This window comes from Acipenser ruthenus, chromosome 21, assembly GCF_902713425.1.
Source record: "Acipenser ruthenus chromosome 21, fAciRut3.2 maternal haplotype, whole genome shotgun sequence".
NCBI classification, from domain to species: Eukaryota; Metazoa; Chordata; class Actinopteri; order Acipenseriformes; family Acipenseridae; genus Acipenser; species Acipenser ruthenus.
The window spans coordinates 10,775,229-10,802,450 of NC_081209.1; the positions used below are offsets into that span (position 1 = coordinate 10,775,229).

Below are 27,222 nucleotides of genomic sequence, written 5' to 3' on the forward strand. Positions count from 1 at the left end.
GACCAGAAGGATACATTACATACAAGGGGTTGAAATGGAAGGAATTTATAATGGTCTTTCAAACTAGCAAGAAATGGAGTTGGAAATGGCACCAGTTAACAGGTCCAGCAACATTTCTCCCTGCACAGAACTACAAAACCAAATTGAAAGCTCTCCCAGCTAATGTTGAGGTATACAAGTACCCAGGTAAAGTATCAGACACCATTAAATAGTGTCCCCCCCCCCCTCCCCAAAAATAAATAAGCCACTATTTCTCCAGTGCCCCTGGAGGCTATCTGCCCAGTACAGATTAATGCCCAATCAAACTTAGCTTTACTGGTTTTGTAGAAGTAACTTTCACTTGATGCTAAATGTAAATTTACTAAACTAAAAATAACAGAAACCCTGTTATGCAAGGGGAGCAATTATCTGGCAGAAAGATGTTGGATGCCCTAAAAACAAACTCAGGATAAAAAAAAAATGTTACTCAGTGGCAGAAATCTCACAGGACAGGAGGGTCTATGTATCCATTTTATTTCGCAACATACAAGAAATCAGAAATGCCTTGCTGGCGAGCTGCTGGAAACCGTGCCAACTGCTGTGTGCATTTCATCAACGGGGACAGGAACGAGGAGCTCCCTGCTGGACTTGGAGAAGAGTCTGGGATGATGCCACATGCACATGTAGTAGCCCAGAGACAGGGCTCCCAGGACAGCCATCAGGAGCAGGGGAGCAGCCAGGACAGGCAGCCAGGCCAGAGCCTGCTGGGGCTCTGGGGAGGAGAGCGTTGGGAACAGGAAGGGCTCCCAGTGCAGCTACTCTACAGTGCCCAGGAGCAGTTTCAATGAGGGTCTGTTACTTTAGGACCTGCAGGGAGGCACACTAGAGTGAAGTTACGGTTATATGCCATGGACTGGAATGGGTTTTGGTAGAAATTGTACAATGCAGATTCAGGCAACATGACTGCAAGGGAACCTGTAGTGTAAAGATGAAAGTTAATGCCATGCAAACCAAGTGCACACAATTGGAGACTGCAGCTGAGCTCACCCTCCAGTGACAGAGCAGGGCTCCTCTGGTAGAATTCCTGGCTTCCAGCAGACAGCTCTTCAGGAAGGATCCTCAGGGGTCCCAGCACTGCAGGTGTGTCTCAGTCCCTCTTCAGCTGCTCGAGAAAAGGAGCCTGGTTAGAAAACAGGACCTGTTGCTTTACAGCATGCAGGACCAGTCACTACACCAGGGGGCAGGCCAAGAGGGTGCGGGATGAAAACTACCCAAGAGAAGCAAAACTGATGGCAACAGGCCATTGAGCAGAGTACCAGCAAGACAGCAAGCAGCCTCTGGTTGGGAGGGGGAATGGTTCTTTAGCAATACAGGCTCTGGTAGACCTATTTGAGCATGCTTTGTTGGCTGCCATCCAGTTTAAAAGTCACTCACCATAGAAGTTAAAATCGTACCAAAAAAAAAAAAATATATATATCTATAAAACCCCACCTGTGTAAACTATATAGAAAGTAGAATTCGTACCCGTGTCCCTCCTCTTCCTCAGATTGCAGTTGGAGGTACAGCAGCTGCACACAGAGCTCCGACCAGGGTTATCCAGGAGCTCCCAGCTGGAACACAAGAGCAGGACACTGAACCCAAAGACACAGCAACAGACTTCTACACAGAGCAGTATAATGAAGTTTCCTCCTGTAATCCTGGTGCTGGGGGGGGGGGGGGGGGGGGGGGGGGGTCCCTTGTGTCTGCTGGGTCTCACTTAAATCAAACCATTATTTGAACCAATGTGCTTAAACCTTTAATTGTCTTCATCTTTTAAAAAAAGCACCAATTAAAGTTACTTCAAAATTGTAGTTGGCTTAAAGGCTTAATTAAGCAATTGAGAACCAAACCACACACAAGGGTCCCCCAGGACCAGGAAACCCCACCTTAGGGACATGTGCACACACCTCATTTCCTCCAGTTACCAACAATTGCAAGAACACATTTCAATAATTCACCACACAACTGTAAGGGAGGCACAGAACTGATTGTGTCCCTGTGGTGTTTGTTAACTGGACCTCACAGCCCCTGCACCCCTTGTACAGAGAGCAGCCTCAGCAGGGTCCAGTCCTTACCTCCTGGTTCTCTGGTTGAAGGAACAGGCTTTCTTGGTGGGGTCATTGAGCTGGGCAGGGTCCCAGGCCAGCAAGCGGCAATGGATATAGACCTAGAAAATAATTTGATAAAAAAAAGGAACACTAATAAAAACCAATAACATTTGCTCTAGAAACCAAATTGTTTACAAAAAGGTTATGCACATTACAAGCACCACATCAGATACTGAAAGAATTCATTAAACAAGTAGAGAATCTTGGTAACTAGCTGCCCTGAGACTTCCAATACAACAGATTAACCCATCAGATACTCACATCTGTATTCAGTTGTGTAAACCTGAAGGCCTGGACAACCAGACGGATCTCAGAGGTCTGGACTCAGGCTGGTAACTCCAGGTTTCTGCCCAGTCCGTCTACAAAGCATCTGCAAGGAGAAAGAGCACTGGAGCAAGGGGAGGCACTGGCCAGGACTCAGGGACTGCAGACAACCACCAGAAGAAAGGAGCGAGCAAGACTTCCTGTGTTCCAGGGAGACTTGCTGTACAAAATTACATTCCAACCCTTTGTGTGTACTAGTGGAAAGTTTGAACTTAACTTGGGGCTGGTTTCCACAAATCATGGACATCTTACCTAAATTAAAGCCCAGCTACAATCTATGCCTTCCCAGTTTAGTTCAGCTGAGCTTTTGCCATGTTCACAAAGCTGACCATGCAACACCCCTTCCTAAATCCAAGCAGGACTGTGCTCCCAAGTGCTAAACATTCAGATTTAAATTGTGCCTTTACTACACAGCTTGCAGTGAATATCTACCCGTGGTTGGTGACGAGCGGGTAGGTCTGGCTTGAAGGGCTCAGCTCTGGAGTGCTGGCAGCAACACACTCTTCCATGTAGACCATCAGCGGCATGTGGAATTGCTGCTTCACTGCAGCCGCGATGTTGATGAGGGACCCCAGGAAGAACAGACTGGAGGTGCGTGGGGCTGAGAAGTCATCTGTGACATCAAGGAGAGGAGCATGAGAACAGAAACCCACCCAACTCATCTCACTAGCCAGCACAGAGCAGCACCAGAGAAAGAGATCAAAATATTGTTCTACTTGACTAGAGGAAGTGACCCAGTGAGCACCACAGGCTGCTCCCCCTGCCAGGTTAGGGTTGCACTGGACACCTTTCTAGGCCAATAGACCAAGTGTACATTGCAGGACAGCAAACTCACCATTCATAATCCCCATGGTAAACTCCAGCGTCCCAAACCCAGAGGCATCCCCAAGTGCAGGGTTATACACTGGAGGAGTCCATCCAGCAGGTCTGGAGAACACAGGTAGAAAGCTTTAGTTAGAACAGCAACACACCAAAACAATTTGCATTCAGCAGAAGACACTGAATTGTAAACAATTTATTGGCAATATTTAATACAAACTTACTCTTGCTGCCTTCACAGCAAAGAAGCTGGTCCAGAATTCCTAATGCAGTAAATCATTTGATTTCACAGAAATAACTTTCAGTGCCATAAAATGGGCCTTTAACTGCTCCCCATTAAAAGGCAATAACTCCAATTATATAATACAGTAAATGGATTGTGAAATTTAGCTCTAAAAAATAATCCACAAATTAGATACTGTTAAGTCATGTCAGACATGATGCAAGACTCAATACTTGAATGCATTAACAGCCCAGAGGCTTAACACATCTTCACAGGAGTTACACCATGTTTAAGCCAAGTCCAGCACTCACTTGGTATAGGTGCACACAATAGCCTGACTGAATGGAGTCTGGTAGAAGCCTCTCTGGGTGGGCTTGTAGGTCAGCACATTCATGTAACTAGTAACATTGGCAGTAACCTGGGCAAGACATGGATAAAAAGATTTAACACTTCATCTGCAGTTCAAGGGTAAGACACACCTCCAGGTTAGCCTTTACAAGACTGGGGTTAAGGCACACACTGCATGTCAACAGCCTGAAGCCAAAACAATGCATTTAGTTTGTTTAAAGAAGAGTATAAGACACACAAGAATTTACCCTTATTTACTTCTTAGCAGACATCCTTATCCAGGGATACTTACAATCAAACAAATACATTAAGACTCACAGTACAAGTAGCCTAATACAATTAAGAGCAAAATACATACAATGACTTTGGTTCTAGCAAGTAGGACAATATACAGCTGCCAATACGTTTGTATTGCTTAGTTATGCAACACATACTAGCGTCTATGACAACTGAAATATACGTTTTTAAACATGCCTTTACAACCACAGCCAATATTGCATTAGCAGTGCTAGAAAAAGCTTCCGAGTACAAGGTGTATATTTATACAAGCGTGTACAGCGTAATACGGTGCAGTGGAATTAGAGCTCGAACGCTTCTTACGTGAACCCAACATACAAGCCCTTAAAAGCCACTTACCATGCGCATAAAGCGGCAGTCCAGCAGCCCGTACTGGAACACCACCATGTTATTACCGGCGCTGCTGCTGGATGGAGGACAGGGTCCCAGCAGGAGGCCACTCGGGTCCAGAGGCAACGCCGATCGAGAGTAATCCAACAACACCCTCACAGCCACCGAGTCCACGCCGCAGGCTGTACTCACAGCTACAGGAGAAACGGGTTTGGAATAAAGCGGAACATGCAACTATTTTGTTAAAGGGTTCATGTAATAAAAGGTTTAATTGTGTACCTGAATACTCTTTAAAATAACCAAATACGCACTACTAAGTGTTCCACAAAAGGACATAATGTCTGGATAGCAGTAAAACGAGTAGGTTAACACACCAACATTATGTACCGGTACAGTCAGTGCTACCAAAACATAAGGCACAAAACACACTAACCCCGCCAGTAGCCCACATTACCTTCCTGTGGTGCAGCAAAAGGTACACAGCAAAGCGCAAACACGACATATTTCCACAACACCACTGCCATCATCTTTCAAACCAACAGTTACCTACCAAACAATACCGTCCAGGTGCTTTTCTAGTGACATTAATTAGAGTGATTTGGCAATTAACACTGAGTGGACCACTGACACAGGTGTGAGGAGTTGTGCCATTGCGTGGGTGCCTGCCTATACCACGCACACTCCAGTCACTCCACACTTATTTGTGTCAGTCGCTGACACAAATAACATTTCGTGATTTGAGCATTTATTATCAAAGAACGAAATGCAAGGTTATTTCGGTCTTTGAGCAAATTATTTTGGTCAAAGTGCAAAATGGAAAATATCAAACAAGCAAAGATAGAAACATAAAAGAAGAGACAGCTTCTTCGGTCTTTGAGTAAAGAGATATAATCAAATTGGTGAATGTGCTTTGAGAAAATGCACAGTTCATGAACGGATTTTGAGGATTCAAGGCTCCATTTCTTTCAAGTGCAACAACTTCTGTCAAACAAAGAAGTGCTTCTGTGATCGAGGGCGTGCAACGCACTTCTAAATGCCACAGCATCACGTCTTGCAAAAACAAATACCAATACAGTGATGTGTAGGCCTATGTTTCTATATCTAAACTGGGATTTTTTAAAATGAGCTCTCATTATGGTTTCTTATATGTATCTAATTTGATTGAAGTACTTTAATTTATTATTATTATTTATTTATTTAGCAGACGCCTTTATCCAAGGCGACTTACAGAGACACGGGTGTGTGAACTATGCATCAGCTGCAGTCACTTACAACTACGTCTCACCCGAAAGACGGAGCACAAGAAGATTATGACTTGCTCAGGGTCACACAATGCGTCAGTGGCTGAAGTGCGATTTGAACCGGGGACTTCCTGGTTACAAGCCTATTGCTTTAACCACTGGACCACACAGCCTCCTAATTTGACCTGACTGTTGTTATCTAAACAATTAAAACGGTGTTTTAAAATGAGGCTCAGAAGCTCAGTGCTCTCAATATGGTTTATTTTGAAAATGTTCATTTAACAAAGTTGTCATCATCTAAAATAAAAACATTTAAGAAGGGTTTCTTGTTGTCAAGCAGTCTCCGTCTTTATTCCACAAGCCACTGTCTGGTGCTGATGGGGTCTGCATACCCCGTTTTCTAAAAAGTGGTAGTTCACCGCTTTCTATAATTTATGAGAACATTAAACGTTCAATTAGCATATTTTTTCTTTCTTTCTTTCTCTTATAAAACAGTGATTAGACGAACATGTTTAGACATTTGATTTTGCAGTTTAAATACTTTGTATACAATAGTCTTATAATATGAATAATGTTGCTGTTTTTAGTTGTTTCCTCAAAAACGGTAATTTCTAAATAACAATGCGAGAACATTACAAACGCTATTTCAAATTCGCTTGAAGTTGAGTGTTTGAGGTCACTATCCTGCTAAATTGGTTGTGCTAACTTCCTGCATAAATAATAAATACTTAAATAATAAATCTATGACGTGTCTCTCATAAATGAAATTTACGGATTTCCTGTTCATTCAATATTCGCAATTTGAGCAACATAATTTACTCAAAGACCAAATTAACCTTTCATTTCGTTCTTTGATAATTTGTAAATGCTCAAATCCCGTTTTTTTTTTCCTCTCGGCGATTGACCGAATCCTCACCGAGTGTAATATGTACACCAGTGGTATATATTTTGTGTAACTATCGGTCTTGTCTAATAACGTGCATATTATATAAAAAAAAGAAGATAATGAGTGGGGAACACCCTACATTATCTTGTCGACGTGACCTATATGAGAAATAATAAATACAAAAAATCTATGGTTAATAAGAATGGCATGTGCATTTTAATATTTAGTAGCAGCTGTTTTTATTATCTGGATGGATACTGTCTAATTCTTTATATTGTATAATTATTGTATACATATTTATAAATGTGTTAAGTTAATCATATTGTTATTGCTCTTCAAAAATTCTGATTTGAACCAACACTACTGAAAATAACTGGAAGCAAAAATCTGTCAACTTGTGAAGAGGTTGAAACTTACAGCATCTCTGCAGTTTGAACAGGCAGGCTATGAAACCAATGTAATACTATTTGACATTGTCTGCAATCCATTGTTTCAGCTGATAAAGGGGCTGCTAACACACTACCAACATAGGCATCCAACAGGAAAGTGTTAGCTGCCCAGTGCAGCAACACAATGGATTTGCTGTACAACAAAACTGTCTCAATGGGGAGCCTGCTTAATCCATCATTTCTACTGAAGATACCTTTCTGCCTCCAGCCCCAATTTTAATATACAGGGATCCATCCAAGAAGGAGCATCCTGCACCATGTAGGGATCTCCCAAAATTCTGGGATTCAATGAATTAGAGATACTGAAACTCGGACATCAACCCTGTTCATTTTCACATATACAGACGTGCTCAAATTTGTTGGTACCCTTACAGCTCATTGAAATAATGCTTCATTCCTCCTGAAAAGTGATGAAATTAAAAGCTATTTTATCATGTATACTTGCATGCCTTTGGTATGTCATAGAATAAAGCAAAGAAGCTGTGAAGCGAGATGAATTATTGCTTATTCTACAAAGATATTCTAAAATGGCCTGGACACATTTGTTGGTACCCCTTAGAAAAGATAATAAATAATTGGATTATAGTGATATTTCAAACTAATTAGTTTCTTTAATTAGTATCACACATGTCATTCAGCCTATTTAAATGGAGAAAAGTAGTCACTGTGCTGTTTGGTATCATTGTGTGCACCACACTGAACATGGACCAGAGAAAGCAAAGGCGAGAGTTGTCTGAGGAGATCAGAAAGAAAATAATAGACAAGCATGGTAAAGGTAAAGGCTACAAGACCATCTCCAAGCAGCTTGATGTTCCTGTGACAACAGTTGCAAATATTATTAAGACGTTTAAGGTCCATGGAACTGTAGGCAACCTCCCTGGGCACAGCCGCAAGAGGAAAATCGACCCCAGATTGAACAGAAGGATAGTGCGAATGGTAGAAAAAAAACCAAGGATAACTGCCAAAGAGATACAAGCTGAACTCCAAAGTGAAGGTACGTCAGTTTCTGATCGCACCATCCGTCGCTTTTTGAGCGAAAGTGGGCTCCATGGAAGAAGACCCAGGAGGACTCCACTTTTGAAAGAAAAACATAAAAAAGCCAGACTGGAATTTGCTAAAATGCATATTGACAAGCCACAATCCTTCTGGGAGAATGTCCTTTGGACAGATGAGTCAAAACTAGAGCTTTTTGGCAAGTCACATCAGCTCTATGTTCACAGACGAAAAAATGAAGCTTTCAAAGAAAAGAACACCATACCTACAGTGAAACATGGAGGAGGCTCGGTTATGTTTTGGGGCTGCTTTGCTGCGCCTGGCACAGGGTGCCTTGAATCTGTGCAGGGCACAATGAAATCTCAAGACTATCAAGGCATTCTGGAGCGAAACGTACTGCCCAGTGTCAGAAAGCTCTGTCTCAGTCGCAGGTCATGGGTCCTCCAACAGGATAATGACCCAAAACACACAGCTAAAAGCACCCAAGAATGGATAAGAACAAAACATTGGACTATTCTGAAGTGGCCTTCTATGAATCCTGATCTGAATCCTATCGAACATCTATGGAAAGAGATGAAACTTGCAGTCTGGAGAAGGCACCCATCAAACCTGAGACAGCTGGAGCAGTTTGCTCAGCAAGAGTTGGCCAAACTACCTGTTAACAGGTGCAGAAGTCTCATTGAGAGCTACAGAAAACGTTTGATTGCAGTGATTGCCTCTAAAGGTTGTGCAACAAAATATTAGGTTAGCGGTCCCATCATTTTTGTCCATGCCATTTTCATTTGATTTATTATTTACAATATTATGTTGAATAAAAAATCAAAAGCAAAGTCTGATTTCTATTAAATATGGAATAAACAATGGTGGATGCCAATTACTTTTGTCAGTTTCAAGTTATTTCAGAGAAAATTGTGCATTCTTCATTTTTTGTGGAGGGGTACCAACAAATTTGAGCATGTCTGTAAATCCAGGATTTCTCAAATTCTATTGACTTCCCACGTAGGTGGAAAACAAACAAACAAAAACCTGGGGGAGTTAATGCAATAAACAGGGAACGTGGAGCTTGATCTCTGAGGAGTGTTTGTCAGGCTCAACAGCACAGCTCCAGGTTCAATTGAATTGCACCATCAGACTCAAAGATATGTTCCCCACCGCCTTTGCTTGGCAACATGTCTGTAGTCTTGCAACTCACCCAACAGGAGTTTGTGCTTTGAACAATGATTGAGGTTTTCACACTGAACGCTTGGTCCTAGAACATGTGTTTCACCAATTTCTTTTCTTCCACTTTGACATTTGTTTTGGTCCCCAAAGAGATTCTATTTATGAACAATTTTATAGCAATATTGGATAGTTTAAATTTGCTTGTCAATTTTACAGTCCTAGTTAAATCCCCTGCAGCTAATTGACAGTGCAGCCCAGAAGCCTATTTAAAATAAATTAAAAAAAACAAAAAAAAAACAAACAAACACATGCATCCATTCAATTACAAGATTAGTGAGCAAGAGGTATAGAGATGACCAGAAGGATACATTGCATACAAGGGGTTGAAATGGAAGGAATTTATAATGGTCTTTCAAACTAGCAAGAAATGGAGTTGGAAATGGCACCATGCAGCAGTTAACAGGTCCAGCAACATTTCTCCCCACACAGAACTACAAAACCAAATTGAAAGTTCTCCCAGCTAATGTTAAGAGGTACACAAGTACCCAGGTTAAATATCAGACACCATTAGATAGTGCCCCCCACAAAAAAAAAAAAGCCACTATTTCTCCAGTGCCCCTGGTGGCTATCTGCCCAGTACAGATTAATGCCCAATCAAACTTAGCCCAGCTTTACTGGTTTTGTAGAAGTAACTTTCACTTAATGCTAAATGTAAATTTACTAAACTAAAATGACAGAAGCCCTGTACCAATCCTGTTACGCAAGGGGAGCAATTATCCGGCAGAAAGATGTTGGATGCATGAAAACAAAAACGTTACTCGGTGGCAGAAATCACAGGACAGGAGAGGGTCTTTATGTAGCCATTTTATTTTGCAACATACAAGAAATCAGAATTGCCTTGCTGGCGAGCTGCTGGAAACCGTGCAAACTGCTGTGTGCTTTTCATCAACGGGGACAGGAACGAGGAGGTCACTGCTGGACTTGGAGCAGAGTCTGGGATGACACCACACGCACATGTAGTAGCCCAGAGACAGGGCTCCCAGGACAGCCATCAGGAGCAGGGGAGCAGCCAGAACAGGCTGCCAGGCCAGAGCCTGCTGGGGCTCTGGGGGAGGAAGGGGTTAGGAACAGGAAGGGATCCCAGTGCAGCTACACTCTACAGTGCCCAGGAGCAGTTTCATGAGGGTCTGTTACTTTAGGACCTGCAGGGAAGCACACATGGGGCATGGGAGGGCAAGAGTGCCTTGTTCCACTATTAGAAAACATTAAGTTTAGTCAGTCTCCTAGGGTCAAGTTATGGTTATATGCCGTGGACTGGAATGGGTTTTGGCAGATATTGTACAATGCAGGTTAAGGCAACATGACTGCAAGGGAACCTGTAGTGTAAAAATGAAAGTTAATGCCATGCAAGCCAAATGCACACTGGATTGGAGACTTCAGTTTGAACTCACCCTCCAGTGACAGAGCAGGGCTTCTCTGGTAGAATTCCTGGCTTCCAGCAGACAGCTCTTCAGGAAGGATCCTCAGGGGTCCCAACACTGCAGTGTGTCTCAGCCCCTCTTCAGCTGCTCAGGAGAAAGGGAGCCTGGTTATAAAACGGGACCTGTTGCTTTACAGCAGGCAGTACCAGTCACTACACCAGGGGCAGGCCAAGAGGGTGCTGGATGAAAAACTACCCAAGAGAAGCAAAACTGATGGCAACAGGCCATTGAGCAGAGTACCAACAAGACAGCAAGCAGCCTCTGGTTGGGAGGGGGAATGGTTCTTTTGCAATACAGGCTCTGGCAGACCTATTTGAGCATCCTTTGTTGGTTGCCATCCAATTTAAGTCACTCACCATAGAAGTTAAATTTAAAACCATACAAAAAACTACACACCACCTGTGTAAGCTATATAGAAAGAGTAGAATTCGTACCCGTGTCCCTCCTCTTCCTCAGATTGCAGTTTGAGGTACAGCAGCTGCACACAGAGCTCCGACCAGGGTTATCCAGGAGCTCCCAGCTGGAACACAAGAGCAGGACACTGAACCTAAAGACACTGCAACAGACTTCTACACAGAGCAGTATAATGGGGTCATTGAGCTGGGCAGGGTCCCAGGCCAGCAAGTGGCAATGGATATAGACCTAGGAAATAATTTGATAAAAAGGAACACTAATAAAACCAACAACATTTGCTCTAGAAACCAAATTGTTTACAAAAAGGTTATGCACATTACAAGCACCACATCAGATACTGAAAGAATTCATTAAACAAGTAGAGAATCTTGGTAACTAGCTGCCCTGAGACTTCCAATACAACACAGATTAACCCATCAAATACTCACATCTGTATTCAGTTGTGTAATTCTGAAGGCCTGGACAACCAGATGGATCTCAGAGGTCTGGACTCTGGGCAGAAACCTGGAGTTGCCAGCCGGTCCGTCTACTTCCTGTGTTCCAGGGAGACTTCCTGTACAAAATTACATTCCAACCCTTTGTGTGCACTAGTGGAAAGTTTGAACTTAACTTGGGGCTGGTTTCCACAAATCATGGACAGCTTACCTAAATTAAAGCCCAGCTACAATCTATGCCTTCCCAGTTTAGTTCAGCTGAGCTTTTGCCATGTTCACAAAGCTGACCATTCAACACCCCTTCCTAAATCCAAGCAGGACTGTGCTCCCAAGTGCTAAACATTCAGATTTAAATGTTGCCTTTACTACACAGCTTGCAGTGAATATCTACCCGTGGTTGGTGATGAGCGGGTAGGTCTGGCTTGAAGGGCTCAGCTCTGGAGTGCTGGCAGCAACACACTCTTCCATGTAGACCATCAGCGACATGTGGAATTGCTGCTTCACTGCAGCCGCGATGTTGATGGGGGACCCCAGGAAGAACAGACTGGAAGTGTGTGGGGCTGAGAAGTCACAAAGGAGAGGAGCATGAGAACAGAAACCCACCCAACTCATCTCACTAGCCAGCGCAGAGCAGCGCAGCATTGACCAGCACCAGAGAAATAGATCAAAATATTGTTCTACTTGACTAGAGGAAGTGACCCAATGAGCACCACAGGCTGCTCCCCTGCCAGGTTAGGGTTGCACTGGACACCTTCCTAAAGCAATAGACCAAGTGTACATTGCAGGATAGCAAACTCACCATTCATAATCCCCATGGTAAACTCCAGCTTCCCAAACCCAGAGGCATCCCCAAGTGCAGGGTTATACACTGGAGGAGTCCAGCCAGCAGGTCTGGAGAAGACAGGTAGAAAGCTTTAGTTAGAACAGCAACACACCAAAACAATTTGCATTCAGCAGAAGACACTGAATTGTAAACAGTTTATTGGCAATATTTAATGCAAACTTACTCTTGCTGCCTTCACAGTAAGGAAGCTGGTCCAGAATTCCTAATGCAGTAAATCATTTGATTTCACAGAAATAACTTTCAGCGCCATAAAATGGGTCTTTAACTGCTCCCCATTAAAGGCAATAACTCGAAGTATATAAAATACAGTAAATAGATTTTGTGAAATTTAGTTCTAAAAAATAATCCACAAATTAGATACTGTTAAGTCAAGTGTCAGACATTATGCAATACTCAACTGAATGCATGAACAGCCCAGAGGCTTAACACATCTTCACAGGAGTTACAGCATGTTTAAGCCAAGTCCAGCACTCACTTGGTATAGGTGCACACAATAGCCTGATTGAATGGAGTCTGGTAGAAGCCTCTCTGGGTGGGCTTGTAGGTCAGCACATTCATGTAACTGGTAACATTGGCAGTAACCTGGGCAAGACATGGATAAAAAAAAAAAAAAAAATCACTGTTGAAGACAGATTTAAAAACACTTGATCTGCAGTTCAAAAGGAAAGACAAACCATTAATCTTTAGAAAACTGGTTATAGTATACTATGTGAACAGCCCAAAAACGATGCATTTAGTTAAAAAAAAAAACCCCGTAAATACTCAAGTCATTACTAATATACTGATACCAATACAACGTTTGTACCAAGTCATGTAGCGCATCCTAGCTTTAAAGACATTGTTAAACATACGTTTTAAAAAGCGTTGTTACAACTAACCAATATTGTATAAACCCTGCAAGAAAAAAAGCTTCCGAATACAATGTGTATTTATACAAGCGTGTACAGTTTAATAAGGTGCAGTGCAATTTCAGTTCGAATGCTTCTTACGTGAACCTAGCATACAAGCCCTTAGAAGCCACTTACCATGCGCATGAAGCGGCAGTCCAGCAGCCCGTACTGGAACAGCACCATGTTATTACCGGCGCTGCTGCTGGATGGAGGACAGGGTCCCAGCAGGAGGCCACTCATACTCACAGCTACAGTGGAAACGGGTTTGGAATAAAGCGGAATATGCAACCATTTTATTTTAAGTTTCATGTAATGCAAAGTTTTACCTTATAACTATGACTGATCTTTAAAATAGCCAAGTACGCACTACTAAGTGTTGCACAAGAGAACATCATATCTGGATATCAGTAAAACGAATGCGTTAACACACCCACATTATGTACCGGTACAGTCAGTACTACCAAAACATAAGACAAAAAACACACTAACCCCACGAGTAGCCTACATTACTTTCCTGCGGTGCAGCAAACGGTACACAGCAACGCGCAAGCACAACACACATTGCCTTGTTAACACTCCAGGTTTCGTTGCACCGGCTATGCGTGAGTTCAAATTTAAGTTAGTTTTACAGCGCAACTATTTACTAACTTTAACAAATGACCTTATTAGAGGCTTCCCGTTTTTCAGATTGCTCAGGCGCAATCCGGTCAGACTGACTGGAGCATCATTAGTACACTATACCACACTGCGCTTGGTCAGACTGACTGGAGCATCATTAGTACACTATACCACACTGCGCTCAGCTTTGTGTGGCGGCTGATACAAAACATAATGAACGACTATTAAAGAAAGGTGGTGGAATCACATTTACTGATTTTTAATACTAAATATAGTATATGATATTCTAAAATATGTACAATTCATAATTCAGCTATATTCACATTCAGAATGGCATTCAATATTTAGTACATTGTGGGTTTTAGTATTTATACAACTGTTAACACAAATATTCTGAAATAAATAAATAACATGGCAATGACATTCATTGCCCATTCTCAGACATTCTTTGTATATTTCAATATTTCTGAAGGTATGTATTTTGATAGGGAAATAATGTATTATACTGCCACTAAAACACACCATTTTATTATTCTAAAGTCCATACTTATGGACTAACCAACCTTAAAAGTAGCCCGTCTAAGCAAATGTAAAAATAATCAAATGAAAACATGTTTAAATGAAACAATGCTTTTCTACATTGAGGGATTTTGACTTCATTTGTAATTCTTGTCATTTAAAAAAAAAAAGTAGATTTTTCTCCTTATAGTGGACACATTAGATTTGATCATTCTGCACTTGTCGAGGTTGTTATACAGCTTTTACTGCATAATAACGAGGGATTGTATGAACTATTTATCCATGTTTGTCCTGCAGTCCCATGCAATACAGTTCCATGTCTCACATCTGCGATCCTTTGTTTCAGCAGACAGTGAAACAGGCCCTCCAACAGGAAACTGTTTGCTGCCATGGTTGCCCAATGCATCAGCACTGATTTTGGTGGCCAGTTTGATTCCTCTACAGTGCTGGACAGCAAAATGTAATTGGAATGCTTTAAGATGGGTAACTTCACACTCAAATTATTTTTCCAGTTGAAGGCTGTTGGAACAAATTATTGTTAAAATAGTGCGGTCTACAAATAAAGTAGTGCTTTTTTGTAGACATGAAAATAATTGAACCCAAAAGAAGCTATAATTTAATATTAGACTTAGTTATGCTAAATGTAATTTCCTAATCTCATCTTTAGTTGTCAAGTACAGATGTCAATCTTGGTGATTCATACCAAGTTTTAGGTTCAGACTTAGACAGAAAGTAAACATTTAGTTGGGACACCTTTACATTGTGGCAACCAGAAACTAAATAAATATTATCCAATAAAAAGTTAACTAGCTTAAACTGGTTGTCAAGAAACTAGTTTCATAAACCCAAGCTTTAGTGATCCTACAAAACTACTTTAGTTTATCTAGTTAGAATTATGGGAAGAACTGCCACTACACTGGTTTTTGTAAGGGTTTCTACAGAACCCATGTACCATGCCTTTTTATTGGAGAATAGTTTATTATTTTTATTGAAATATTTTATTATTTTTATTTTTTACTTTTGCTCAGACAGGCTTCTTTTAAGGTCAGTTATACCATAAGTATGGGCTTTAGAATCATAAAATAGTTCATTTTAGTGGCAGTATAATACATTATTTACCTATCAGTCAGAAATGTAGAAATATACAAAGCATGTATGAAATTGTGCAATGAACGTCACTGCCATAATTTTTATTTATTTATTTCAAAATATTTGTGTTAACAGTTGTCCAAATAGGCTACTGAAACCGGCAACGTATTAAATTCCATACTTGCCAACATTTGGAAACTGTTCAGCGGGACCCTTGTCCCCGGTGTGGCGGTGGGTCTTACGCATGATGCACGTGACCAGCATGGCAGTAAACACAGGCAAAAATGAAGCGTTCTTACCTTTGTATACCGGTAAGTTAGTGATCAGCAGATGTGTCAGCGGCACGAAGAGCACGGCGTGTGGTTTTCTCTAACTCAACTGTGCAGAATACATGAATTCTTTTCTGTGTGTAAATATCGGGACTTTCTTCCTATGCATCGGGACGCGGGACATTTTCTAGGAAATCGGGACTGTCCCGACCGTATAGGGACTGTTGGCATGTATGAAATTCTGAATACAATTCTGAATATGAATATAGTTCAGTTATGGCAAAAATTCTATTTTAGAATATCATATACATATTTAGTATTATCCAGGGCGACTTACAATCGTAAGCAAAAACATTTCAAGCGTTACAATACAAGTAATACAATAAGAGCAAGAGTAATACAATAAGAGCAAGAATTCTTTAATTGTCGTTCATTATGTTTTGTATGAACGCACGTATAGACGGTGCAACGAAACCTGGAGTGTTAACAAGGCAATAAGGTCTGTCGAATTTTTTAATTGATGTTAACTGTTTATTATTTTTTTCTCTTGGAATGTGCGTGATATACGCAGGCACCCGTGCGTGATATACGTCACACCTGTGTCAGTGGTCCACTCAGTGTAAATTGCCAAATGACTCGAATTAATGTCACTAGAAAAGCACCTGGACGGTATTGTTTGGTAGGTAACTGTTGGTTTGAAAGATGATGGCGGCGTTGTGGAAATGTGTCGTGTTTGCGCTTTGCTGTGTACCGTTTGCTGCACCACAGGAAGGTAATGTGGGCGACTGGCGGGGTTAGTGTGTTGTGTGCCTTCAGTTTCGTTAGTACTGACTGTACCGGTACATAATGTTGGTGTGTTAACAGACTCGTTTTATTGATATCCAGACATGGTATCTCCTTGTGCAACACTTAAAAGTGCGTACTTGGCTATGCAAAGATCATTCATAGTTACAAACGTTGTCCTTGTGTTACATGAAACCTAAAGTTAAAATATTTGTGTGTTTTACTTTATTTTTAAACCTGTTTCCCCTGTAGCTGTGAGTACAGCCTGCGGCGTGGACTCGGTGGCTGTGAGGGTGTTGTTGGATTACTCTCGACCGGCGTTGCCTCTGGACCCGAGTGGCCTCCTGCTGGGACCCTGTCCTCCATCCAGCAGCAGCGCCGGTAATAACATGGTGGTGTTCCAGTACGGGCTGCTGGACTGCCGCTTTATGCGCATGGTAAGTGGCTTCTAACGGCTTGTATGAAGTGTTTGGGCTCAAATTACACTGTATTGCACAGAACATGCTTGTATATGCATTGTAATTTAATGAATTTTCCTGCAGTGATTATGCAATATTGGTTTTGGCTGTAATGGCTTTAAGTGTATATTTAATTGATGCTAGGATGTGCAGGACTAAATGATACAAATTTTGTATTGGCAGCTTTTGTAAGGGTAATGACTTGAGTATTTGCACTTTTTTTCCTTTAAACAAACTAAATGCATTGTCTTGGCTTTGGGCTGTTTGACAGGTGGTGTGTGTTGTAACACCAATCTTGTGGAGGTGTGTCTTGCCTTTTGAACTGCAGGTCAAGTGTTTAATCTCTGTTCAGTTTTTTTTAAATCCATGTCTTGCCCAGGTTACTGCCAATGTTACCAGTTATATGAATGTGCTGACCTACAAGCCCACCCAGAGAGGCTTCTACCAGACTCCATTCAATCAGGCTATTGTGTGCACCTATACCAAGTGAGTGCTGGACTTGGCTTAAACATGCTGTAACTCCTGTGAAGATGTGTTAAACCTTTGGGGTATTGAGTCATACATGTCTGCTTGACTTAATGGTATCTAATTTGTGGCTTTCCTTTTGAGAACTCTTTACAAAATCTTTTTTTTTTTTTTGTGCCTTTTTAATGGGGAGCAGTTATTTTAACCCATCTTATGGCACTGGAAGTAATCTGTGCAAAATAAAGTGATTTACTGCATTAGGAATTCTAGACCAGCTTCCTTGCTGTGAAGGCACCAAGAGTAAGTTTGCATTAAATATTGCCAATAAATTGTTTACAATTCAGTGTTCTGCTGAATGCAAATTGTTTTGGTGTGTTGCTGTACTAACTAAAGCTTTCTACCGGTGTCTTCTCCAGACCTGCTGGCTGGACTCCTCCAGTGTATAACCCTGCACTTGGGGATGCCTATGGGTTTGGGAAGCTGGAGTTTACCATGGGGATTATGAATGGTGAGTTTGCTATCCTGCAATGTACACTTGGTCTATTGCTTTAGGAAGGTGTCCAGTGCAACACTAACCTGGCAGGGGAGCAGCCTTTGGTGTTCATTAGGTCACTTCAAGTCAAGTAGAAAATGTTTTAATTTCTCTGGTGCTGGTCAATGCTATTCTGTCCTGGCTAGTGAGATGAGTTGGGTGGGTTGCTGTTCTCATGCTCCTTTCCTTGATGTCTCAGATGACTTCTCAGCCCCACGCACCTCCAGTCTGTTCTTCCTGGGGTCCCCCATCAACATCGCGGCTGCAGTGAAGCAGCAATTCCACATGCCACTGATGGTCTACGTGGAAGAGTGTGTTGCTGCCAGCACTCCAGAGCTGAGCCCTTCAAGCCAGACCTACACACTGATCACCAACCACGGGTAGATATTCACTGCAAGCTGTATAGTAAAGGCACAATTTTAAATCTGAATGTTTAACACTTGGGAGCACAGTAGTCCTGTTTTAAATTAGGAAGGCGTTGAATGGTCAGCTTTGTGAACATGGCAAAAGCTCAGCTGAACTACTGTCCATGCTGGGAATGCGCAGATTGTAGTTTCAAATGGACTGGTTCTTTATCTAGTTTCTAATTGGTTCACAGACCCTAATCTATCTTTAGGGAAGATGAATAACATGATTGGTGTTAACGAGGGTCTGTGAAACCAGCCCCAGTTTAAGTTCAAACTTTCCACAAGTGTAGTCTTGTGCACACGACTAGGGTTGGAATGGTAATTTGTACAGGAAGTCTCATTGGAAGTCTTGCTCACTACTTCCAGTGGTTGTCTGATTGTCCCCAGTCCTGGTGAGTGCCTCCCCCTGCTCAGTGCTTGTGTTTCTCCTTGCAGATGCTTTGTAGACGGCCAGGCTGGTAATTCCAGGTTTCTGCCCAGAGTCCAGACCTCTGAGATCCGTCTGGTTGTCCAGGCCTTCAGGTTTACACAACTGAATACAGATGTGAGTATCTGATGGGTTAATGGTGGATTGTATTGGAGGGCACAGGGCAGCTAGTTAACAAGACAACACGTATCTGAAGCTGTGCTTGTGGTGTGTAATACTTTTGCAAGGACAATTCAGAGCTGGTAATAAGATGGTGGCAGTTCGAGCAATTTTAATGTCTGGGAGTTTTATTTTAAATCCGTTATCCTAGGTGTATATCCATTGCCGCTTGCTGGCTTGGGACCCTGCCCAGCTCAATGACCCCACCAAGAAAGCCTGTTCATTCAACCAGAGAACCAGGAGGTAAGGACTGGACCCTGCTGAGGCTGCTGTCTGTGCAAGGCTGTGAGGTCCAGTTAACCAACACTAGTCACCCAGGACTATTAATTTCTTAGATGCCGTTATCCAGGGCGACTTACAACTGTTACAAGATATCACATAATTTTTATATACAATTACCCATTTATACAGTTGGGGGTTTTTACTGGAGCAATCTAGGTAAAGTACCTTGCTCAAGGGTACAGCAGCAGTGTCCTCCACTGGGGATTGAACCCACGACCCTCTGGTCCAGAGCCCGAACCACTCTATTCTGTTGTGTGGAGAATTGACATGTGTTCTCACTGTTGGGTAATGGTGTGCATGTCCCTAGGGCAGGGTTTCCCCAGTTCTGGTCCTGAGATTCCCCATGTGTCTGGTTTTCATTTCAATGGAGTTCTGAATTACTTAATTGAACAATTCATTGGCTTAATTAGGCCTTTGTAATTTTGTTTAAGCAGTTGGAGATTTCAAGTTAACTATACAATTTTAAAAGTAATTTAATTGTTAACTTTTTAGCAGATGAGAACAATAAGGGTCTAAGCACATTGTTTCAATTAAGGGTTTGACTTAAATTGAGACACTGCAGACACAGGGGTCCCCCAGGACCAGGATTGTGGGAGGAAACCCTGCCCTAGGGAACTACTTGTGCATCCTAAACAAACCTGGTTGTTGTGGGAATTTCTGTGCGTACAGTTCACTCCTGCATTTTTACCTTCATGTAGTGGGTGTAAAAATATGGCCAAATTGTACTGCTATCAAGTAGTGTATTGAAATGTCTTTGGGTTCAGTGTTCTGCTCGTGTTCCAGCTGGGAGCTCCTGGATAACCCTGGTCGGAGCTCTGCGTGCAGCTGCTGTACCGCCAAATGCAATTTCAGGAAGAGGAGGGACACGGGTACGAATTCTGCTATATCTCTGTAATGTAACTGCACAGGTAGCTCTGGGATGTTACTTGGTTTTATTTACAAGGGTGAGTGACTTTAAAATTATGGCATCTAGCAAAGGATGCTCGCATAGGGGTGCAGTGCTCCTCCCTCCCAACCAGAGCGTGTGCTTTGTCTTGGTGCTACTCTGCTCAATGACCTATAGGCAAATTGTTTTAACCAGCAACCCTACAGCCTGCCCCCTGCTGTAGTGACTGGTACTGCATAATGCATTGCTGTAAAGCAGCAGGGCCTGTTTGTAGCCAGGCTCCCTTTTCTCCCGAGCAGCTGAAGAGGGGCCGAGACACACTGCAGTGCTGGGACCCCTGAGGATCCTTCCTGAGGAACTGTCTGCTGGAAGCCAGGAATTCTACCAGAGGAGCCCTGCTCTGTCACTGGAGGGTGAGTTCAGCCTGCGGTCTCCAATCCAGTGTCCACTTGGCTTCCTTGTCAATGGCTTGTATGGCTGTGACTTTATGTTTACAGTACAGGTTTCCCTGCAGCAGCGCTAAAGAATTTGGCATGTGGTGGTGGTGGTCTGTTTCTACCCAAACCTTAAAGTCCACAGCATAACTACAATTTTGCTGCATAAAGCTATTGCTAAACTTTAGTGTATTCTAGTATTGGAACATAGGGCCTTTGCCCACCCCTACTAACCATGTCCCGAGGTGTCCTTCTGCAGGCCTGAAAGTAACACACTCCTGTTTGATTCTGCCCCTGGGTACTGGAGACAATGGCTGTACTGGGAGCACTTCCTGTTCCTAACCCCTTTCTCCTGCTCTCTTCTCCCCCAGAGCCCCAGCAGGTTCTGGCCTGGCTGCCTGTCCTGGCTGCTCCCCTGCTCCTGATGGCTGTCTTGGGAGCCCTGTCTCTGGGCTACTACATGTGCATGTGGCATCATCCCAGACTCTGCTCCAAGTCCAGCAGTGAGCGCCTTCATTCCTGTGCCCACTGAAATGCAGTTGGCATGGTTTCTAGCTTGCCAGCACAGAAATTGATTTGTATGTTGCAAAATAAAATGTCTTCATAGAGCCTCTGGTCTGTCTAATTTTGTACCATTGAGTAACTTAGAACTGGATGTGTAGACATTTTAAGGGAATCCATGCTATTACTGCTGAGAATAAATGCTCACCCATTTAAGTAATCTGATTGGTGTATGTAGCAACCCTTACAAATACAAGTAGTGGCATTTGTGTCCCAAATTGAGGATGTTTTGATGGTGAAAGCTTAGTTTGACTGTTCATTGAACAGTTTTAAGCTACTGCTTTTTATTGTGGTGGCTTTTTTTTTTTTTTTTTTAAGGTTTGCCAGAATCTTAAGGTCACCCAACTAAATTTTATTTTTGTCCCAAAAGACTTTGATTTGAAAACGTGGTAAGAATCAAGATTGGCAGAACTGCAGGTCAAATACTATGTTGGCATTGCTTCAAAGAAGCAATGGTAACACTTTGGACTGTGGAAATGCAAGTTTGGTTTGAGGATATTTGTAGATGGCACTCTTAACATCACTATCTTTAGTTTTATTGATCATTCCAGAGTGATTTCTACCAAGTGTGGGATGCTCCTTCATGGATGAATCCCTTGAACTGGAAGTTGTGGGTGGAGTAGAATTGGGAGGGCTGGATGCAGAAAGGAAAATAAAGCTGTGGTGTAGTGCGACATTCTTGTCCAACAAAAATCATCCCATAAAAGTAACAATGAACATTTTAAAGAAACACCTTGGTCAAGTAGACAAGTTTATTTTCTGGCAGAATTACACACTAGCATCAGTTGGTACTTCCCCCAGGTGCACCTTTAGGCCAGTGGCTCCAATCCAGTCCCGTACCTCCTTCAGGTTGGCACTGGCCTCCTCATAGCGCGCTGCGTGGATGAGCAAGTAATCTAAGCAGACAATACAGGCTGAGCAGGGATGCCACTGAGGACGCTATCCATGAGGCACTCAAAAGTGGCAGGTGCGTTGCACAGCCTGAATGGTATCACTGTAAACTGCCAGAGGCCGCCCATGGGCTGTCAGATGTCTCGATCACATGATCGGTGGCTATATCCCGGATGATGGCCTCCCTCTTGGCCAGCGGAAGCTGCCGAGCACGCTCCCATGGTTGTGGTGCTGGACCAACGCAGTCTGCGTGCAGCCCTTGGCCTTCAGGGCAAAACAGGCCTCATACTCCCCTAGGAGCCATCCCAGTATGTGGCTCTGCTTACCATCGTGCCCCTCCATGCTGCGCTGATGGAGGTTCTCCATAGCTTTAGACTGCAGCGAAGGGAGCTGTTGGACTGGCAGATGGTAGTACTGAGCGGTCCAGCCATTATGTTGATGGGAAACCGGAGCTGTTGAGCAGGTTGGCTGATGAACAGGTGGCGAGATGATGATTGTCGGGGCGATGCCCCTGGCTCGGCAGGTTTCCCCCTCCCCCCGGGTTGCAGTGGTAGTGGTTTGACCCCCCCCCCCCCCCCCCCCCCCTTTGTACCCACAGCTGTTGCTGTCCCAGGTCTAGTGTAACTCACGTGGCCATTAGGACATCAGCCCCCAAAATGCACTTCTCCTTGATGTCCGAGAGCCAAACTGGGTGCTGGTGCTTGATGCCCCCCAGGCTAACTTTGATCTCCTGGAGGCCCAGCCTGGGCTACCTCGGCCTGTCTGTGAACAGCATAAGGATCTGTTCTAGGCGGCGGGCTGCCTGTACAGCCTTCCCTGATGTCTTCAGCTCCACTAATAGGACGTGCCGCTGTAGTTCTCCCGGCATTATCCCTCCCTATTTTGTCCCTCACTTCGTTGGACAGTTCTGGGTATGCTTTGTGTATTAATATGGTTACTATAATAAATACTATAACACAGCGGTGTGTAAATGCACCAGAAGTAATTGAGGTAACAACGTAAGCCACCAAAACGTTGTATTATTATTACATTTCTTAGCAGACGCCCTTAATAAGGCGACTTACAATTTTTATAAGATATCGCATTACTCTTGCATACAATTACCCATTTATACAGCTTGGTTTTTACTGGAGCAATCTAGGTAAAGTACCTTGCTCAAGGGTACAGCACCAGTGTCCCCCACCTGGGATTGAACCCACGATCCTCCGGTTAAGAGTCCAAGGCCCTAATCACTACTCCACACTGCTACCCATATACGCCTTCAGTCTCTCCTGTCAGACATGCTAACTAACATAAAAAAATAAATCTCCAAATTAGGGCGGCTCCTTCAAGCTGTACCGTTATGTTATTCTTGTGTGCTCCCCGCTGTGTGTTATCTGGTATGAGCATGCGCGCTGCTGTTAAGTTTGATAGCCCTTTGAATGAAGAAGCGCGAAACTATTAAGTAGCATACTGTAATGTTAGTCACAATGGCAGACAAATGAAGAAGTAGACAATAGGAGGGGGTGGGGTGTCCGGTATTTTTGTATCTCAAAGGTGGCAACCCTAGTTGTATTGGCAGCAGTATAAGGGTAATTACGTGTGTTTGCACTCTTTTCTTTAAACAAACTAAAAATGCATTGTTTTGGCGTTAGGCTGACATGCGGTGTATGCTGTAACCCCAGTCTTGTAAAGTCTTACCCTTGACCTGCAGATCAAGTGTTTTAAATCTGTTTAACAGTGACTTTTATCCATGTCTTGCCCAGGTTACTGCCAATGTTACCAGTTACATGAATGTGCTGACCTACAAGCCCACCCAGAGAGACTTCTACCAGACTCCATTCAATCAGGCTGTTGTGTGCACCTATACCAAGTGAGTGCTGGACTTGGCGTAAACATGCTGTAACTCCTGTGAAGATGTGTTAAGCCTCTGGGCTGTTCATGTATTCAATTATTGAGTATTGCATAATGTCTGACACTTGACTTAACAGTATCTAATTTGTGGATTTTTTTTTTTTTTTTTAGAACTACATTTACAAAATCTATGAACTTTGCTAATTTTTATATAATTGTGGTGTTATTGCCTTTAATGGGGAGCAGTTATTAAAGACCCATTTTATGGCACTGAAAGTAATCTCTGCAAAATCAAATGATTTCCTGCATTAGGAATTCTGGACCAGCTTCCTTGTTGTGAAGGCAAGAATACATTTGCATTAAGTATTGCCAATAAATGGTTTACAAAATTCAGTGTCTTCTGCTGAATGCAAACGGTCTGTGTCTTCCTGCTCCAACTAAAGCTTTCTACCGGTGTCTTCTCCAGACCTGCTGGCTGGACTCCTCCAGTGTATAACCCTGCACTTGGGGATGCCTCTGGGTTTGGGAAGCTGGAGTTTACCATGGGGATTATGAATGGTGAGTTTGCTATCCTGCAATGTACATTTGGTCTATTGGTTTAGGAAGGTGTCTAGTGCGTCACGAACTTGGCAGGGAGCAGCCTGTGGTGCTCATTAGGTTACTTCCTCTAGTCAAGTAGAAAATGTTTTAATTCCTCTGGTGCTAGTCAATGCTGCTCTGTCCTGGCTAGTGAGATGTTGGGTGGGTTGCTGTTCTCATGCTCCTCTCCTTTGTGTCTCAGATGACTTCTCAGCCCCACGCACCTCCAGTCTGTTCTTCCTGGGCTCCCCCATCAACATCGCGGCTGCAGTGAAGCAGCAATTCCACATGCCGCTGATGGTCTACATGGAAGAGTGTGTCGCTGCCAGCACTCCAGAGCTGAGCCCTTCAAGCCAGACCTACCCGCTCATCACCAACCATGGGTAGATATTCACTGCAAGCTGTATAGTAAAGGCACTATTTAAATCTGAATGTTTAGCACTTGGTAGTCCTGTTTGGGTTTAGGAAGGGGTGTTGAATGGTCAGCTTGGTGAGCATGGCGTAAGCTCAGTTGAATGAATAACTGCCATTGCTGGGAATGCACAGATTGCAGCTTGGGTAGAGTTATTTTTAAACCCAGTTTATGGTACTAGGTTTTGTCTTGTGGCTGTTTGGATTGACTCCGGTCCTGGTGAGTGCCTCCCCCTGCTCAGTGCTCTTGTTTCTCCTTGCAGATGCTTTGTAGATGGACAGGCTGGTAACTCCAGGTTTCTGCCCCGAGTCCAGACCTCTGAGATCCGTCTGGTTGTCCAGGCCTTCAGGTTTACACAACTGAATACAGATGTGAGTATCTGATGGGTTAATGGTGGATTGTATTGGAGGGCACAGGGCAGCTAGTTAACAAGACAACACGTATCTGAAGCTGTGCTTGTGGTGTGTAATACTTTTGCAAGGACAATTCAGAGCTGGTAATAAGATGGTGGCAGTTCGAGCAATTTTAATGTCTGGGAGTTTTATTTTAAATCCGTTATCCTAGGTGTATATCCATTGCCGCTTGCTGGCCTGGGACCCTGCCCAGCTCAATGACCCCACCAAGAAAGCCTGTTCATTCAACCAGAGAACCAGGAGGTAAGGACTGGACCCTGCTGAGGCTGCTCTCTGTACAAGGGGAGTGCAGGGGCTGTGAGGTTCAGTTAACCAACACCACAGGGAACCAGGATGAGTTTCTTACTCTGCACAATCAGTTCTGTGCCTCCTTACAGTTGTATGGAGAATGTCATTGAAATGCCAATAACTGGGTGGGAGGGGGGAAAACCAACTTCATTATACTGCTCTGTGTAAAAGTGTGTTGCTGTGTCTTTGGGTTCAGTGTCCTGATCTTGTGTTGCAGCTGGGAGCTCCTGGATAACCCTGGTCGGAGCTCTGTGTGCCGCTGCTGTACCTCCAACTGCAATCTGAGGAAGAGGAGGGACACGGGTACGAATTCTACTTTCTATATAGTTTACACAGGTGGTGTGTGGGGTTTTATATTTTTTTTGGTACGGTTTTAAATTTTAACTTCTATGGTGAGTGACTTTTAAAATGGATGGCAGCCAACAAAGCATGCTCAAATAGGTCTACCAGAGCCTGTATTGCTAAAGAACCATTCCCCCTCCCAACCAGAGGCTGCTTGCTGTCTTGTTGGTACTCTGCTCAATGGCCTGTTGCCATCAGTTTTGCTTCTCTTGGGTAGTTTTCATCCAGCACCCTTTTGGCCTGCCCCCTGGTGTAGTGACTGGTCCTGCATGCTGTAAAGCAACAGGTCCTGTTTTCTAACCAGGCTCCCTTTCTCTTGAGCAGCTGAAGAGGGACTGAGGCACACTGCAGTGCTGGGACCCCTGAGGATCCTTCCTGAAGAGCTGTCTGCTGGAAGCCAGGAATTCTACCAGAGGAGCCCTGCTCTGTCACTGGAGGGTGAGCTCAGCCTGCAGTCTCCAATTGTGTGCACTTGGTATGCATGGCATTAACTTTCATTTTTACACTACAGGTTCCCTTGCAGTCATGTTGCCTTAACCTGCATTGTACAATATCTGCCAAAACCCATTCCAGTCCACGGCATATAACCGTAACTTCACCCTAGGAGACTGACTAAACTTAATGTTTTCTAATAGTGGAACAAGGCACTCTTACCCTCCCATGCCCCATGTGTGCTTCCCTGCAGGTCCTAAAGTAACAGACCCTCATGAAACTGCTCCTGGGCACTGTAGAGTGTAGCTGCACTGGGATCCCTTCCTGTTCCTAACCCCTTCCTCCCCCAGAGCCCCAGCAGGCTCTGGCCTGGCTGCCTGTTCTAGCTACTCCCCTGCTCCTGATGGCTGTCCTGGGAGCCCTGTCTCTGGGCTACTACATGTGCGTGTGGCGTCATCCCAGACTCTGCTCCAAGTCCAGCAGTGAGCTCCTCGTTCCTGTCCCCATTGATGAAATGCACACAGCAGTTTGCACGGTTTCCAGCAGCTCGCCAGCAAGGCAATTCTGATTTCTTGTATGTTGCAAAATAAAATGGCTACATAAAGACCCTCTCCTGTCCTGTGATTTCTGCCACCGAGTAACGTTTTTGTTTTCATGCATCCAACATCTTTCTGCCGGATAATTGCTCCCCTTGCGTAACAGGATTGGTACAGGGCCTCTGTCATTTTAGTTTAGTAAATTTACATTTAGCATTAAGTGAAAGTTACTTCTACAAAACCAGTAAAGCTGGGCTAAGTTTGATTGGGCATTAATCTGTACTGGGCAGATAGCCACCAGGGGCACTGGAGAAATAGTGGCTTTTTTTTTTTTGTGGGGGGCACTA

The 27,222-nt window shown here is 43.5% G+C and overlaps 2 protein-coding genes and 2 pseudogenes across 3 annotated transcripts; 2 read left to right on the forward strand and 2 right to left on the reverse strand.

The window, feature by feature from the left end:
• Window positions 1–340: 340 nt before the first annotated feature.
• LOC131699178 (zona pellucida sperm-binding protein 3-like) lies at window positions 341–4,994 on the reverse strand (annotated as a pseudogene).
• A 5,090-nt stretch (window positions 4,995–10,084) lies between these two features.
• Window positions 10,085–13,500, reverse strand: LOC117428294 (uncharacterized; annotated as a pseudogene).
• Window positions 13,501–16,419: 2,919 nt separating this feature from the next.
• On the forward strand, window positions 16,420–21,196 carry LOC117427704 (zona pellucida sperm-binding protein 3-like). 2 transcript variants are annotated; one of them, XM_058994810.1, is made up of 10 exons: window positions 16,420–16,527; window positions 16,791–16,975; window positions 17,349–17,482; window positions 17,878–17,969; window positions 18,193–18,373; window positions 18,836–18,944; window positions 19,138–19,229; window positions 20,052–20,137; window positions 20,454–20,567; window positions 20,960–21,196. In XM_058994810.1, exons 1-10 carry the CDS (start codon window positions 16,458–16,460, stop codon window positions 21,118–21,120), a joined length of 1,224 nt encoding a protein of 407 aa, XP_058850793.1. In that variant the 5' UTR covers window positions 16,420–16,457; the 3' UTR covers window positions 21,121–21,196. The 2 variants fall into 2 exon arrangements, with proteins under 2 accessions (XP_058850793.1, XP_058850794.1); XM_058994811.1 differs by having other exon boundaries at window positions 17,376–17,482.
• Window positions 21,197–22,527: 1,331 nt separating this feature from the next.
• LOC131699179 (zona pellucida sperm-binding protein 3-like) lies at window positions 22,528–26,907 on the forward strand. Its single transcript, XM_058995636.1, has 9 exons — window positions 22,528–22,590; window positions 23,786–23,892; window positions 24,340–24,431; window positions 24,655–24,835; window positions 25,127–25,235; window positions 25,429–25,520; window positions 25,783–25,868; window positions 26,232–26,345; window positions 26,690–26,907. The coding sequence occupies exons 1-9, from the start codon at window positions 22,528–22,530 to the stop codon at window positions 26,905–26,907; spliced, it is 1,062 nt and encodes a 353-aa protein (XP_058851619.1).
• Window positions 26,908–27,222: the final 315 nt, after the last annotated feature.